Source organism: Bactrocera neohumeralis, chromosome 2 (genome assembly GCF_024586455.1).
Source record: "Bactrocera neohumeralis isolate Rockhampton chromosome 2, APGP_CSIRO_Bneo_wtdbg2-racon-allhic-juicebox.fasta_v2, whole genome shotgun sequence".
Classification (NCBI taxonomy): domain Eukaryota; kingdom Metazoa; phylum Arthropoda; class Insecta; order Diptera; family Tephritidae; genus Bactrocera; species Bactrocera neohumeralis.
The window spans coordinates 46,035,295-46,053,187 of NC_065919.1; the positions used below are offsets into that span (position 1 = coordinate 46,035,295).

Sequence of the window (17,893 nt, forward strand, 5' to 3'; positions counted from 1 at the left end):
GAGACTTCCACTCCGTTGGAAAGACCAGTTGGAGAAAGACCTGGCTCCGCTTGGAATCTCCAATTGACGCCACCTTTCGAAAAGAAGAAACGATGGCGCGCTGTTGTTAACTCGGCTATAAGCGGTAAGCGGTGTCTACGTCAATCAAGAAGAAACAAGAAGTTTCGAACATCGTCTCGATCATCATATTATGAAAAATCTTACACTGATTTTTTCTCTCCTCATATAGATTTTGAGAAAACCGAGTAAGTGTTTTTTAATAATGTTAGCAAATTTTATCTTCTCAAAAAGCTGTTTCATTGCAGAAAGATCATTGAAAATTTTTTCAACAATTTTTGTCATTTCCGGTGACTCTTCACGTTACAGGATCATCTTAAGTGAAAAAATATGTATTTTAGTTAAAACCTAAACTTAGAACTTGGCCGGAAAACATGGTACTTGGAAAAAAACAGAAATTTGGATTTTTGGCAGACATTTTTACAACAAATTAAAAATTTCACAACATTTTTTTCAAATAGTTGTAATTGAAAAAATCTTTCGCCCTAGTCTTTAAGGATTGTATCTCAAAGACCTGTGTAAAATTTCATGAAGATCGATTGAGTAGTTCTCGAGAAATCTTACCTACCGACTTCAAAAACATAGTTTAGAGAAAGACGCTTTTAAAGGCGGCGTATAGTCTAGCTAGCCTAGAGGGCACAAGTCTAAAGACTGTATCTCCGAAAATATTACTCGGATCAACTTGAAAAATTAGTGCAATATTCTATTCAATAAAAAAACTCGATTTTTTGAAAGTCATAATCGCATGTAACCTCTTAAGGGGCCTTGCATTATATGATATACTGCATAGGATGACCCCATTTCACCGGACTTTGTCATCAGTTTGCTATTTAAAAGTTTAGTTAAAAGGAGTGCGTTTTCAGAGGGTATTCTTGTCTAGACTCCTAAATTTCTGAACGACATAACCTAACCAAGGTTATTCGTTCATATCGCAGCATATTCAATAAATGGGACGTGTCCATCATATCTCGATTTCCAACATTCTGGTCAACTAAAATCTAAACACCTTAGATCAAAAAATATTCTCACGAAATTGCGGCTACTTGAAAGCAATCAATTTTGAATTAATATTTTAACACTTCTTTTTATATAAAATTTTGGGTAAATTTTTAAGAGTTGTCTCGAGGCTAAATGGCTCTAATTTTTAAATTTGAAAAAAACCTCAGAAGATTTGTTTTTTTATATAAACTGTGAAAAATGTGCTGTGTTTTTAGATGGGGTACATGGTTGAGTAACAATTTGTTAATTCCAGGAATTCAGTAAAGTTGTTACTCGTAAAATTTCTTTGCAATTATTTCAGTCGATCGTCGAAAGAAATAATTATAACATTTTCACTTAATTTTCCGTTTTGTTTAGTTGTTTCGCCAATTGCTTTTCGTGAATATTTAAAATAACTTTTTAGTGAATTGGTGTTGAAGACTTAAAAATGCAGCAAAAAGCAACAAATCAGTAAAATGCATTGCAATAATGTATAGCTTGCTTAATGAGCGCATATTTGCCTATAATCGAATGAATATGTATATGTATGTATGCATGTAGGCATGTAAGTGTGTATGCTATATTAAAGTAAAATAATAAGGAACCAAAAAATTTTTTGCAAGTGTTGTATGCACACATATCGATATTGAATAAGTGAAGTACTTGTGTTATGGCGAAAAGGCTTGCAATAAAAAGTTATGCATTTGAGCACTTAAAAAATTGCTTCGCTATTTAATAACACACGGACTAACAAGTTAATTGCTGCGGGCCGAAATAGCCAAAACTTGAGTAATTGAAATGGAATTTCAACAAATTAATCGCGTTGCAATGAGTTGCACTTAGCGAGCATGAATTCATTTTGGTTATGGCTTTAAGGTAGACATGTATGTACTGAAATATGTATATGGTCATGCTACCCTTAGCGCGCTCTCAATCAATCACAAATGCTGCCACAAATCGTTGCACTACGGCGGCCAGCGTTGCCAACTCAACTCGATTGGAAATGGTGCATTTAGATTAAGCAGCGAATGCAGGTCAGGTCAATTTGCGACGCTTAGCCAACGCGCCATAATCCACAAAACGCTCTCACATTCCACGACTCCTACATTTTGTTGCAACAGATACCAATACCACCCGATGCTTTTGCTTTAGTTGTTTTTAGTTGCACCGCTAAGCAAGTCGCCGATTGGCGGCCGCTCAATTCGCCGCCGTCGCACGTCAACATGTCAATGGATTATGCAATGCCTGCAACAATTCCACCGGCAGCACTCAATGCTGATTCTACTTTTCATTACGTTTCGCTTGGTGTTTTGTTGCCAAGTGCTTGTAGCAGTTGTTTGTTGCATGCTACCGCATAGCAGGCAGTGCGACCGATTATGTTTGGGTCGAGGCCAATTCCAATGCGCCAATCGGCACTCCACCGGCCGCTGCGCGGTCTTAGTTGACTGTTGTGGTGAACTTTTGATTTTTTAGAATTTTTAGTGTGTGCTTTTTTCTTGTTTTTGTTATAATTACCGATTACTTGACGTATACGTGGTTTTCTAAAGCTTTTACTTGAGGCTCTTGTGCTAACTGTGGCAATGGAAGTTAGCTGCTGCCGTTGGCATGCTCGTATACAATTGTGTTGACTAATATACTTAAGTACATACATACAGATGTATATGTGTATGTATGTATGTGCGTATATAGTATATGTGTAAAATACTATTTATTAAATTTAGACACACCTAGATTTGCGTTTACTCGATTTTGTTTAGTCTTCTGAGTTCTTTTTCTACTATTATATTCATAAATATTTTGCGCATGCGCATAGAATTTGTTTGAAGGTTATGAAATGGCTGATTTCTTGACGCTGTAATTAATGTTTTTTAATATCTGCTTCGAAGTGCAAAACAAATCCATTTGTTGCAGCCAAGAGCAAATAACAATGGTTTCGATATTTTCGTAAACAAATTTAATATTGCAAAAAAAAAAAAACAAGACTGTGATGAATTGCTTGCGGGCGTTAATTTATTACGTCGCCATTGTTTAAAATATTAAAATGGGTTAAAGTTAGCGTTTGTTAATTTATTTCCAATTATTACATGTCATACCATGGAAATGAGCGAAATCAGTTCATAACCACGCCTACTTCCCATATAAAAAACTGTTAAATTCCATCAAACATCAATGAAGTTATTAGAGTAAAACTTTACTCAAATAGTGCCCTCAATGTATTTCATCTAACACATAAAAAAATTGCCAAACTCGAACTCTAACATTCCAAGAACCCACACACCAAATATGTGAACTCCAGTGCATTTTACCGAACACATCGCTCAATTTGTGAAACCTAGTTTTGAAATTTGGACAGAATATTTTTGCAATGACAGCATGCCCCTGTGCCAAAAATGGTTAAAATCGGACCCCATATGCCTAGTATAAATATTTTCGAACTTCCGATTGACTTTATATCGTATTTAGTGCTCAATATGTATGAAAACTTAAATAAATTCAGAAACAACTGTCTCTAACAACAATATAACCACTTGCCGAAAATGGATGAATTCAGAGCAATACTCCTCTAGAACCCATATTTAGCTTTTCAAATATCTGCTTGACCTCGTACCTTATTGATAAATCTGTGTCCACTTCAACGACGTGTTTTGCAATTTTTGGATTCTCTTGATCCCGTAGCGATATCCCGTAGAACTTGAGAAAAGGTGTCTGGTGGCGAGTAAGAAAAAAAAATTATTTGTACTATAGATGAATACAGTTAATGATCGAAGAATTACTAAAATTTTCAACTTTTGACAAAGTGTGTGATGAAGCTTGTGTTTTTCTTCTCAAAAAGGTCTTGAGAACACTTCCTTTGCTCTGTGCACATCATCGAAAAGATTTACAAGGGAAAAAACTTACAAAGCCGACTCTGTGCAGCTATTTGATTTTGTGTAAGGTATTTTCTATCCTCGAGTTTCCCATTGCATGCCGTCTGAGGTACATATGAATATTATTTCAAAAGCTGTTTCTATGTTGTTGTGTATGTATGGAGCAGGTATCGAACTTAGGTTCTATGTACTTATAATGCTACTACTTTCAAGATATTGATTAGTAATGAGACATTGAAATTTTCTTTTCGAACAGAAATTCTAGTTACAGACAAGTGTTCTATTTTAGTCGTTCTTGCGTGCTCTAATTGAGTTTGACCTAATATTCTTTCTCACAAACCAAGTGTTGGCGACTACTTACAAGCAATTAACTTCCATATAAAACCTTTGCCTCGCATGTAATAATATTCAAAAGCACTACGTAAGCAGTATAAAGGCAGTTATTTCACAAACTTTGCAATAACTTACAGTTGCTGAGTGCTTTGATTTACAGCGATTTGCGGCAAACACGCTTATTGCAAGTGTCATTGGCAATTACTAGAGGAATTTGCTCAATATTGCATAAACGTTCACATTGTTACACACACATACATGTATACCTAGATACATACAGTGGATTTATTTATATTCCTACCCGCATTCACATTTGTAGTACAAGTATTAAGAGGGCGCGGCACGAATCCACATTTGGGGCCGTTTTCTCAATGTCTAGTTAGCAACCATCTGTTAAGTTCTAGTTAAAAACAAGTTTCTTTTCCGAAAGAAAAAGTCTGGGTTATATACAGTTAGAAGGCCGAAAAACGCGAATTTCACAGATAGTTTTCTGAGAAAACTTTTAAATTTATCGATCCAAAAATTTGTACATATATCTATATTAGGGCGTTTTTTTTTGAACTATTAATTTTTTTCAGTCCTGTCACGAAATTTCCTTGGAAATACCCTAAAAAAATTCCCTGAAAATTTGAGCCCTTAATATTAACTTTAAGAACTGGACCAAGCCCTATAAAAATTTTCCATAGAAAATACACTACAATCATTAGTTTTTATCTTTAAATTCCTACAGATCAGAGGTATTTAATGGCATCGCTTTGGTTTATTTCTCAGAATTATTCACTATATAAAAGTGCCCAGTGCAACAAAGTCGTAACTCACACCGGCGAGGTAGTACGGGGCTCTAAACCCGATTTTTCCAAGAATTTCGCATTTTTTTGTATATATCTCGTAAACGAAAGGAGCTATAGAAAATATGTACCTGACAAATTTGTAGGAAATTTTATTTCCTATAAAAAAGTTCCGAGATCAAAATCGCTATCATTAATACTTCTCAAGATATTCAGCTTTTTAAGTAAGGCTGTATGCAATTTTCAGAGATTTTTTAATACATACCATCTTTAAAATGTATTTTGACTAATGATATTACATTATCCTCCAAGTGGCCGGCAAAGTACAAGAGAACTTTTTTCTGCAACAGGAGGTTTTGGGCTTAAAGTTTGTTCCCTGTTGGGTAATGGTTCGAGCATTGCAAGCGTTCACCTTGTTTTCACTCCCCATAGCTTTAAAATTTGGAGATCTGGGTGACAGGTCAAAACGAGAACTTCTTTCATCAGGATCTATGAAACTTTCCTTTCACAAGAACTGAGTAGTTCGATTCGCCGAGTTACGAATCGTAACGCACCATTTTGTTGGAACCGTTAACAGTTAAGTCCTATTTCACGTTTTTGCAGACCAATATGTCTACTAACCTTTACCAAATCTTTCGTTTTGTTTAACAAATATGACTCGATTATGGTTTTCAAGTAATTGGAGACCCAGTCACTTTTCGGCCATGAATTAAGGATGACAAAACATATCTAACTTACTCAAACTTAAAGTAATTATTGATTTCTTTAAATATTTAAAAATCAGATAAAGTATGTTGGACCTTACAAAGAGTGTTCCATTTTGAGGTTCCTTACTTTTTAAAAGAAACAACACAGAAACTTTAAATTTAATGAAGAATGTTTATTTTCATTCGAAAGAACATTCTTTCGCATTTATTTTTTGAAGATTAACACTTTCAAAAGCTGTCCGCTGCTAAGTATCAGATGATCCATTCGTTGAGTCCAGTTTTCGACCGTTAACTGTGTGATGTTTTGCTCCTAGGCCTGCATCTAAGCGGGAATATCTGCAAACAATTTAGACTTTCCACATTCCCATAGGAAAAAGTCCAACAGTGTTATATCATACGATCTTAGTGGTCAATCGACCGTGCCAAAATTAAAATTATAAAAAAAAGTGTTATCTTAATAAGCCCATTGATTAACGCGATGTGTGGGAAGTGGAACCTTCTTGTTGAAACTAAATGTCGCCGAGATCACGAGCTTCAATTTCAGGCATCATTTAGTCGCTTATCGCGGCGCGACAACGGTCGCCATTGTCGGTTACGTTCTCACTTTTTGAAGAAATATGGACCGATGATCGGCCCACAAACCACACCAAACCGTTGTTATTTCTATATGAATCTCTTCACGTTGCTCCTGGCCCAAAATGCTGCAATTTCACACTGCTTGACTTTTACAGGTATGTTATTAATTTTCGACTGTTCATGAAGGTTCATCATGCCAGAATAGCGCTCATAAAAGCGTTATAAAACACTTTTTCCATAATATAATTTGTGATTTTGAACTGGCTGATATTTGAACTTACGACCCACTGGTTGGTAGTCACGTACTTACGGAATTCCATCAAGACGCTTACTTCTGCGCTCTATATTCATATAAATTATTTACTCACACTTACTACAGCCACTCAGCGGCACATGCGACATATCAAAGTAATCAACATTTCTGCGACAACTCGCCAATGGGTCCATGCAGCAGATGTTGAATAATTGTGGCAGTTGCAAAAGGTGAAGCTTAATGCAACGGCATTTGCACGCTCGATCGATTCGCCAAACGAGCGGTTAGTGACATTTTTGCTTTCCGTCACGCTACCGCAGCACAAACATACATACATACGTGCAAACATAAGTACAAGCTTAGGAATTGCAAAGCGCCTGCGCGTGTGTGCCTCGCGGTGTATGTGGCAAGCAACACAATAGAAATTATCAAAAGTAACAAAATACTTTTTGAACTTTTGCAACTCGTTTGGTGTAATCATAACAAGCATTCAATTGCGAACACTATTCGTACTTACCGCCGAGGCGATTGCGAATGTGAGTATGCCACAACTAATGTGTACCGTCATTTGTGCGGCATATAACGGTATTGAGTATTTGCTTTTATTGTGGTTGTTGTTATTCCTGGTTACTTTCTTGCTATTGTGTTACGGGTGCTGCTGCTGAGGTGATCGAAATGAAAGTGATTTCGAGGAGTGGGAAGGAAAAACCTCATTTGTCAATTAATATCACCGCATGGCATCGCAAATGCTTTTCCAACTTTCTGCACTCGAAGTACTGCAATGAGTGCGACTAAGCATCATATACATATATATACATATATATAGCTCATGTGTATATACATATACATATGCAAGCGCTACTGTTGTTGCAACGCTGGCAATCTGATGCGGTAGCACAGTCCAATAGGAGATTAATGTTTAGCGTCCATGCTGTCGGATTTAAAAAAGCTTTTTATGAACTAAACTGATGAGTTTATGAAATGAAACTGTTTACACTTTGAGTTTCCATGTGACAACAGTGACGTGATCTCGCAAAGGAAGAGATATCGCTGAGCTGACAGAAAGCTGAGAGAATTAAAATAATTAAAGGAAATTATTAAGTTAAGTTGATTAGCAGTTCATTTTTTATCATTTTCGATGAGTCACCTCTTAGATCAGTATTAAATCTAAATTTAGAGGTTATGCTTTGAGTCTTTAAAAATCAAAAATATATCTTTCTTTAAACAAATTTCTTTCTTTTACATGTGAACATTTCACTGATTTGAAACGATGCGATAATATTTCTTATAGACTTTGTTCCATAAAGAGTGAAGTTAACATCCACAAACACTTGGAAAGTATTCAAACAGCCGCTGGAACTGAATCTGAGCGACCTTTGACGGTTTTAATAACAACATTTATGTTTTTAGGGATCAGAAAACTTTTCGAGTATTGAATTACTAAAATGTGACCACCATTTGCCATAATTTTAAAATATAGTGGGACGATCAATGGAAACCGATATCGATGAATATGGGTTAACTATTTCTTGAACGTGACAACTTAGTCAATGTCGTCGTATATCTCGTACAGTTCATCGTTCCATCGACTGCGGTATTCGCCGTTGCCAATGCGCAAATGACCATAATTTTTCGGCAGAACCGTTCTCCCGAAAGCTTGTAATGCCAACTCATCAGCCGATGTCGTCGTACATGCCTCTGCATCATATAGCAGGACGGGAATAATAGTTGACTTATAGAGTGTGATCTTTGTTCGTCTTTACTTTACTTCTCAATTGTCTACTCAGTCCAAAGTAGCACCTGCTGGAAAGAGTTATTTTGCGTTGGGTTTCCAGGCTGATATTGTTGTTGGTGTTAATACTGGTTCCAAGATAGACGAAATTATCTACGACTTCGAAGTTTTGACAGTCAACAGTGCATGGGAGCCAAGTCCCGAGTGCAACGACTGTCTGTTTGTTGCCAGGAGATATTTAGTATTGTCCTCGTTCGCTACCAAACCTTTACTTCGCTTTCTTAACCATTCTGGAGAAAGCAGAACAAACGGCGCAGATGTTGAGGCCAATGATATCAATATCAATGACGTGCGCCAGCGGCTGCATACAATTATAAAAGATTGTGCCTGCTCGATTCAGCTCTGCAGCTCGAATTATTTTCTTCAAGAGTAGATTGAAGAAGTCGCACGATAGGAAGCCGCCTTGTCTGAAATCTCGTTTGGTATCGAATGTCTCGGAGAGGTCCTTCCCGATCCTGACGGAACTTTTGCTATTACTCAACGTCAGTTTACTCGGCCGTATTAGTTTTGCAGGGATATCACTTAGATCTAGGGTTTGACGCCGAAATTCTCGCATTGAATGAACCGTTTTTCGAGCAAATATAAAGCGATTTTTATGGCTTATATACATCTATAGCTTGTCATTTTGGGCTTTCTATTACTCTATTAATACCACTTAAAATCTTAATACTCCTTGATTTCATATTAATCTACGTGTAATCATAAATAACTACGTTTACGGCTTGAAACTTGAGGGCAGCTTTCAGAAGATGGAAAAAATTGATAAATATTTACTTATTCCGAAGTTTCATTAAGCTTAGATTAGGTCTCAATTATACTTTCTACTTCGCTTATATGTAGTATTATATTGCGATCATTAATTAATTAATTTTTTTAAATTTATTTACAGTACGGTCTACGCCAGCTGGATCTCTCGCTGCTCTCCCAATTGTGGGCGCTTAATGACTCGATACAGGAATTCCGTACGATGTTGGAATCACAAGAACTCGAACCAGACTCCTACTCACCGCACTCGCCGACGCCCTCCTCCTACGATTCAGCCTCGAGTGATGCTGAAGATGATGTCAACACGAATAACATTAAAAAGCATAAATCAGCCGATTTGAGTAAGCCAAAAATTATTACAACCCAACCAAAATTAACGCAACGATCCAATTCGACGACGGAGCGCACCAGCAATGGCAATGCAACAGCGCCGCAGAGGCCAACACCACCTAAACCGCTCGATATGCGACCAGTGCCGCGCATGCGCAGCGCACCGCCACCACCGCCCGCTAATCGCAAGTCGGCAGCACCGCCACGCCCCACATGATGCTATCTAACGGACTTCCTCGCCAGCATGAAGATGGTCATGTGCAAAGCGATTGTGAGCAACAACGGCGGCGGCTGCAGCGACGCGATTATGACGGCGAAACGCTGAGTGAACGGAGGCATGAGAGGAGCAAGCGCTGTCGCTGTTGTAGGCGAGGAATTTCGACTGAAGTTTAAGCTAATCTAAGCTTAGCAATTAGAAAAACCGGTAGTTCTGATTACCTGCTGTGCATAAAAAAAAACAACAACAAAAACTGCAAAAAGTAGCCTTGAAATTAAATTTGCTTAACTTTCTTAAATTAAGCTCGAATTTGTAGACACATAAAATAATGAAAGTAACTGAAGTGATGGTGGAATCCAGCATTAAGAAACAATATATATAAAATAAAGAGAAGAAAGGTTTGGAAGTAGCATAGTTAGGAATTATATATAGTATGTATATGAGTAATTTGTAACTTGCTGCATTGGGGGTCGGCAGGCTTGCAGCGCACCGGCTGTCCATCAATTAGGCTTATTTGTGTAGGTGCATACATACATACAATCTTCGAACGTTTGTATGTGCTCTTACATATTATGTAATAATATAGGACGAAGAAAAGAATTTTAGACATAACGCATACATACATACAAACACACATGCATAGGTTATTATTAATTCGGCTGTACTTTCGCTTTGGCATTTCTGAAAATCTCATAAAATATACACACTTTTGTAATAAATATTTAAACATCTATGTATGTATGTATTTCTCGATAGCTCCAACTGGGCATTTCATTTATACGATTTGTTGTAGTAATTCAATTTCCAGGCGGCGAAGTTGTTAGCTAAAGGAAATTTTATTGTATTTCTAACTGTATATACACACATACATGCGTTTAATATATAAAATAAAAAATGTAAAATACTATATATACCCAATCACATGCATGCATATATATATACTTATATGCATGTACATATATGTGTATATAGGCGTGTATACATTTGAATGATGCTTGAGTTTTGCGTACTAATGCTAACTGCTAATAATGATTACTTTAATTGAATGCTATTGTAAATATGAAAAATTTTAAATATATAAATAAATAAAACCAGAAATTTAATTAATTGTGTCTTGGTTGTTTTTATGGTCAAAGGCTAGAAAATAAAAAAAATTCACCGAAACTCCTTGAAAATAGTAAGTTATATGGAAAACATAGGGAGGCATCGGAAAATAAAAAAAATAAAAAAAAAGAAAAAGCGTTAACTTCGGCTACAACGAAACTATAATACCCTCCACTGGTGCATATTTTATAGCATGAAAAAGTATAAAAATATCTATATTCTTATTGTGATCCGCCAGTTTAAATGGCAGCTTTAAGCTATAGTGATCAGCTCTGACCCAATATACTCGGAAATTTTGGGGTTTATTTGGATAATAATCTTTACCATATTTCGTGACGATACCGTAAAAATAAAACACTTTTCCTTAAAAGGACTTTAGTTTGATCTGTCAGCAGTACGCTATAATTATTCGATATTGACAGTTCCGACAAAGGAAGAGCTTCTTGTGAAGCAAAGAGCCTGAGCGAAATTTCATATCGATATCTCAAAAACTGAGGGACTAGTTCACGTATATATAGACAGACGAACATGGCTAAATCAGTTCAGCTCATCATGATGTTCATTTATATATGTACTTTATTGGGTATTCTACATTTCATTTGGGGCATTACAAAACATCGCAGTAAAGTTAATATGCCCTGTTCAGGTAGTCGGACGCTGAAAGCTCGAAATACTTAAGATTTTATAAAGTCTTAAATTTTAGCTTTCTTAAAAAGCATTTTCGATTATGAAGAGTTTTAGAAAAACAGTAGATATGCTCTTTTGGATATATTTTAATTCTTTGGAAGGTTTTTAAAATTTTATTTAATAAGAATCCGTTGTAGTTCGGTATATATAGTACTTTGAGCGGCCGATTTTGGTTAGGTTACATTAGATAAGAGGAATGATCCCCAAGATGGCAGGTGATCACACTTAGACAGCTAAATATAGTCCGATAAGAACAGCTGCAGTTTGCTATTATCTCTGCAAAATCGCCTTGAACCTGTTAATAATGTTCTCAGATATATTGTATGTATATTTACGCTTTTCCACCTGGATATCTTACAGTATGAGATTGTAGGTAATACAGATTTCATCTGGTATTGGAGGGACATTTGCGGTGGAAGTGTTAAGATATAGAACCATCTGCTCTTATCACATTTTCCACTCAAATTGTGTAACATGCATTCTAAAATTTTCAATCTTACCTCATTAATTTCGATCGGAAAGGGTCCATTTTTATAACTATTGAGGGATAAACTTTGGTGAGGGCGGAGGGCTCACTAGACCTTCTACGACTTACCATGGTCCATCGTGCGATTGTGTGTTTGCTATCTTAAATAATAAATCGTATAATATAATGTATTATTGAAAGAACTGAAGGAACAATGAGATTTTATAACCCAAGGCAACCCATTAAGGCACGCGGTTGTGAAATAGTCGCGTATGTTCCCTTGCTCATATTAGCATATGTATATTAGCTCATATTCGCGTACAACTGAACTTTTATACCTTCAACAATCAATGCCTGGGAAATTCCCAGAGGATTGGAATCCAATAAAATTATACATATATACAGATACATAGTAAGTAGTTTTTATTATTATTTTTTTTCAATCCCCTTGTGAAATTTCCTTGGAAATACCCTAAAAACAATTCCTGAAAATTTGAGATTTTAATATTAATATTAAGTACTCGACCAAGGCATGTAAAGATTTTTCATTCAAAAGACACGAAAATCTTTAAATTTCTATAGCGCAGAGGCATTTTATAACATCGCTACAGCTTTAGACACGTACTCGTATTCCTCAGAATTGAACAATCTACAAAAGTGCTCAGGACAACAAAGTTGTAACTCACACTGGCGAGGTAGTACGAGCCTCTAAACCTGATTTTTTCATGAAATTCGCGTTTCTTTGTATTTATGTCGTAAATGACAAGAGCTACAGGAAAAATGTAAATGACAAACTTATATATATATATAACATATTATATATATATATATACAATGACCGACTTATTCGACAAACGTATCGACTCGATTTTATTTATTTTTGTCATTACTCTATTATCTACTATTACATGTCACATACTATTAAAATGTCTCCTGAGATTCATTAAGGTACCCCACACCCCATCACCAATCATATGGTGTGAGGTCACCCGGATGTTATATAATTGTTATATTAGGGCGAGGTCAAGTTTTCGCCCAATTTAATTTATTTTTGGTTCAAAGATACACTGCTGTCTCAATACCATAATCCACTTTCTATCTCGATTATTTTTATAACCGTTAGGTGAGCAAATCTATTATACTCTATAGCAAGAATATAAAAATTATTTCACTTGAAAACGAAATGTTTTAAATCTTGAATCCGAATTGGTAGCGGCGACAGTTTTTACGCATATTTTTCCTATGGGCCACGTTAGAAGTAAAGACAAAATACTGTAGTATGCTTTTAGGCTTATTGATTTATCTGTGTACTTAAGTGTGCATGTAGTTAAGGTGCAAGTGCCTATGTGCTAAATTTTTCTAAATGTGACTTTTTTATATTTTATTATAATCGAAATTTTATTATAAGAATGGCCATTATAATCTTAATTTTGTTATTGAACTTATCGGCAACTTTTCCACTCGCTTATAGCGCTCTGACAGTATAAATGCAATCAAAAGTAGAATTTCAGATTCATTGTGAATAATTTTTTAAATTTTCAAAGTTACTCTTAGTATTACACTTAAGTTTTCCACACTTCCAATGAATCACACCAAAGTGCTATATAATCGAAATGTGAACTTAAGATTGTACAGGGTTCCTAATTCAAAGTGAAAATGGTATTAATTTTGTTATCGCCTTTAATAGGTCAATAACAATATTGTTACAAGAAACGAAAGAAACCAAGATTTACTTGAGGTACTTTGTTGAACTGGTTTTTTAGCTTTATTATGTAACCTCTACGACTTGAAGGTCGTTTATATTGAACAAAGTGGCTAGAACAAAGCATATGTTTTCCGATAGATAGATACGTTGGCCGATTACGATTTCCAGATTTAGTTATACATATACATATGTAGTTGCTGTAAGAAATGAAACTCTGAGATTGACTGCTTTTTTAAATATTCATATTATCGACAGATTTGAAAATTTATCCTCTGATATTGTCATGGAAGATATGTATTAGTAAACTGAAGCTTGTTGTTTATTTCAATTTTAGAATGCTTGAAGGTCGTTTATATTGTCAAAGTGTTCATTTAGTTATACATATGCATATGTAGTGCTGTCATTCATATTGACAATTTATTCTCTGATATTAATGTATTTACTAAAGCTTGGTGTTTATTTCAATTTTAGAATAAATTATTCACATAGCGCCTAAAAGTAGGCAACAGTGTTTTATATTAATTATTATTCACAGTGATGAGAAAAAATAAAGCAGAAGATAAGGTCGCTCTGCAACTACAACCCAACATAGTTAGTTTCGAGTGAGTTTAGTACATGGACTCCAGTTAAATGTATCTAAAGCGAGGTAAAGAGCTAATATAAATATATGTCTATACCATATTTGAGTATGGCTTTGATAAGCATACCATGCTACTTATGGCAGCGGAGGAGTATGAAAAAGGGAAGTTGATATCATTTCACCAAATAAATCCTTAGGTGAAGAAACACCACCGGCCCTCCTTTGAAGAGAAAAGGACAAACTTGACAAAGAATTTTAAAGTTACGCTCTTTTTTAGGCTGGCTGGGATAATTCTATAATACGTCTAACCTAATACTGAAGATCAGCACAATTCAGCTGTACATTGCTCGCTCGAAAACATGGATCAGAGGATGTTTTCGTATCATATTTCAATTAAAGGACTTTACTATAACTCAGTGTGTAGTAATAGATATCCAAAGCAACTATCGTAACCAACGTATTGCCATATTTAGTGATGGAAGTAATTAATCTGAACCAGAAGGACCAGAACCCTGTATTGCGCTGTGATCCTAAAGATGCTGCTCAGCATGAAGAAGAGAGTGGTGAAAGAAAGTTATTAGAAACAAGTAACAGATATGCGCCATGCAAAGCGGCTAATGGTTGGTTACAGCCTAATATGCTTTAAAAACATGATAAACCTTCTCAAAAACAAATTGTGTCTACTAGTTGCATTTTACAGTACATTGGGCATTGAAAAATTGTACATGTCTAACATGGGCATGGTCTCATGTGAAAAGTGCGGGTTTACCGAAATGGAACAGGAAACTCCTGAGCACCTGTTTCTAGATTGTACAGCACAAGGTTAAGGCCCTTGGCTGCATCTATCTGGGTATGGGTCGCATCACCTCAATATCGCTCAGCTGGCTAACGAGGGAGGGAGGGCACATTATACCTCACCTTTGGTGACTTCAGAGTCTCAACTATCTCGCTCGACTCTATCTTTCGGTCATCCATAATCATAATTTTTTGGATGGGTTTGCTGTTTTCGTGCGTAAGAGTTGCTTGCATTCATTATCTTTGGCGGTCAAATGTTCAATTTATTGAAATTACATTTTTTTATCCAAATGATATATGAATTAATACACATGTATTCTTTCAATACTAGTGGCGCCTCTTCAAAGAATCACGATCAACCATACTTTTAGATCTATAAAAAGTCAAACCGGTGGTTTCACATTTTTCGCGTAAAATATGCAGATTCTTGAATTGTTAATGTCATGAAGTTATGATCTCTTATGCAGATTATGCATCCGGTAATTTTTTTTGGACGCTATGAAAGGTTCTAGGCGCGAATTCTCATGCGCAATTTGATACCAACCTTTAATTGTCTGGAGGCTGCCTTTCTTTGGAAATTAAGGTCTTGGCAGAGTTTTAATAATTTGTTGGCTCTAATAAAGCATAGGTACAGGAAAGTTAATATTGATGAGCTGAAGAAATAAACAAACGTAAGACTTCGCCTTCGAAGATGCGTTATAATTCAAATTCTTACTATAATTTTCAAATTTGAATCGGTTGGGATTTGAGTTCATATTCAATCTAATTGTAGTTACGTACTCAGTGCTCTCCACTGCTGCGGCCTCCACTAGTCGCGTACCATTTGTTTGGAAAGTCAAACGAGAATTTTTGAAGTATCTGCTTTTGCGCCAATAAGATAACAGGTTAAAAATTATAGCTTGGACAAAAGTTTTGTTTAAAGTATCTGCTCGTGCATTCTGTCTAAAGTTATTTGGTGTGTGTAGTAAAAAAAACAGAAATTAAAAATAACAAAAGATAGATAATTACAAAAAAAAATATTTATTTTCCTTTAATCTATTCTAAACAGGAAATAAGCGGATGAACAAGTTCTGCCAATTGACAACATGCAAATTTGTGAACAATTAAAAGAAAGCACAACTTTTATAAAACAATTAAATTAGGAGAAAAAAGTTGTTGAGCAACTAAAAAATGGCGAAAAAAACTCAATTTGACATAAATATATTGGTATACAAAGGAGGCAGCAATTAATTTATGAAGCCATTGGTTAGAAGGTGTGGTTTTACTTGCATGTGCCATATATTGCAGTCTGTGTGCGGTTATATAATTTATTGAATTATTGAAATAAAATAACAAATTGTAATAAAAAAAACCAGTTATCTTCTCATATAACGGCACTTTGATTTAAAGTATGGAATTTATAGCGAAAGACATGAAAACAAATCCATTTTCAAACAACTTCTTGTACACACACTTGGTAATTGATTATTGATTTAGAATGATTATCATCCTCGATGTTCGAGTGGAAGGGAGTATACAACCTCTCTGCTTGTTCTGCATTGAAAAGTCCCCGGCTCTTTATATAGAATACATTTTTTGACAAAATTTGTTATTATTTTTTTATTCAACATTGGTAATTTCCTTCAAGGGTGACACACTGATTATAGTGATCCACCAACTTTTCGATAAAATTTTTGTAGTTCGACTTGCCCTTTTGCTTCAAAATAGGCCTCAGTTTCACTGATCACCTTTTTATTCGACGAAAACTTCTTCCCAGCGAGCATTCTTTTGAGAATTGAGAAGAGGAGATCGTCACTGGGAGCCAGCTCTGGAGAATACGTGGATACGAAGCCCTATTCATTCATTAAATTTTTGCGATTTTGTCCTTAAAACGGTCCAATAACGCCATGAGCTAGTCACTGTGGTTGGTATTTCCTTTTTCAATGTAGTCGACAAAAATTGTTCCATATGCAACACAATATAAGCCAAAACTTTGCCGGCAAGCTGTTGTATTTTTCCACACGGATGACTGCCAATTGTGTTACGGAGTGAAATGATGGAGCCATGTTTCAGTCATTGTCATATATCAATGCAAAGGCTCTAATTTATTACGCTTGAACTTCTCCAAACACTCCTCCGAATCATCAACTCGTCATTGGTTTTGGCTAAAAATGAGCTGTACCCACTTTCCACAAAGCCTTCTCATACCCAAATATTCGTAAATGATATGGGGTACACGTTCAGGTAATATCTTTGGAGTGCCTGCTATCTCGAACAGCTGCACTTTGCGGCCATCTGAAATTATTTTGTGAACTTTTCAGATGTTTCGTCGGAAATTTCAACTGTTAAAATTGATCAAAATTGTGTTTCTTACTGCCAAATATTCTCTTATCAAATAAATAATATTAAAGCCTATCAATTCGATCAAATAAATAAGCTGTTGGCAACATTCTAGCGACAAAAAATTTAAAGCTGTGTTAAATTATTCGCCTGGTGTGTAAATTGTCAAGATCAGCTGCCTTTAGGTGCCCCTGTTAAAGTATGGTATATCTTCAGCAATCATGTCGGCCAACAAACAAACACATTTTGCAGTAAGGCATGAGAAAACAGCAATACACACGACAGCCGGTTTTACGTACCGGAATTGACCTGGATTTCATCCGGCCAAGGGCTGTTATTTCGGCGATTTAACCCGGTTTGGATCAGTGAGTTTTAGAATAAGATTGTCGCTACAGGAGCTGGCATTGAGTCCAACCCGGGCCGGATATATTTTTCTGCTGCATATGCACCAAAAGACTCCATCAAAACTCCACCTCGGTCATCGGGAGTAGACCAAAAGTTACGTGGCCCCATGCTGTCAAAGCAAAACTGCGTTTACCGTTGTTCAACTGGTACCTAGTTCACACACTGCGGG

General features: G+C 35.8%; 1 protein-coding gene across 2 annotated transcripts in view; it reads left to right on the forward strand.

Moving 5' to 3' along the window:
• Positions 1 to 10,766, forward strand: part of LOC126751324 (putative uncharacterized protein DDB_G0291812) — a 132,527-nt gene extending 121,761 nt beyond the window's left edge. For both annotated transcript variants that reach the window (XM_050461507.1, XM_050461506.1), the window contains exon 4: positions 9,241 to 10,766. In XM_050461507.1, the coding sequence (XP_050317464.1) occupies positions 9,241 to 9,663 (423 nt within the window). In that variant the 3' untranslated portion in view covers positions 9,664 to 10,766. The remainder of the gene's footprint in view (positions 1 to 9,240) is intronic.
• Positions 10,767 to 17,893: the final 7,127 nt, after the last annotated feature.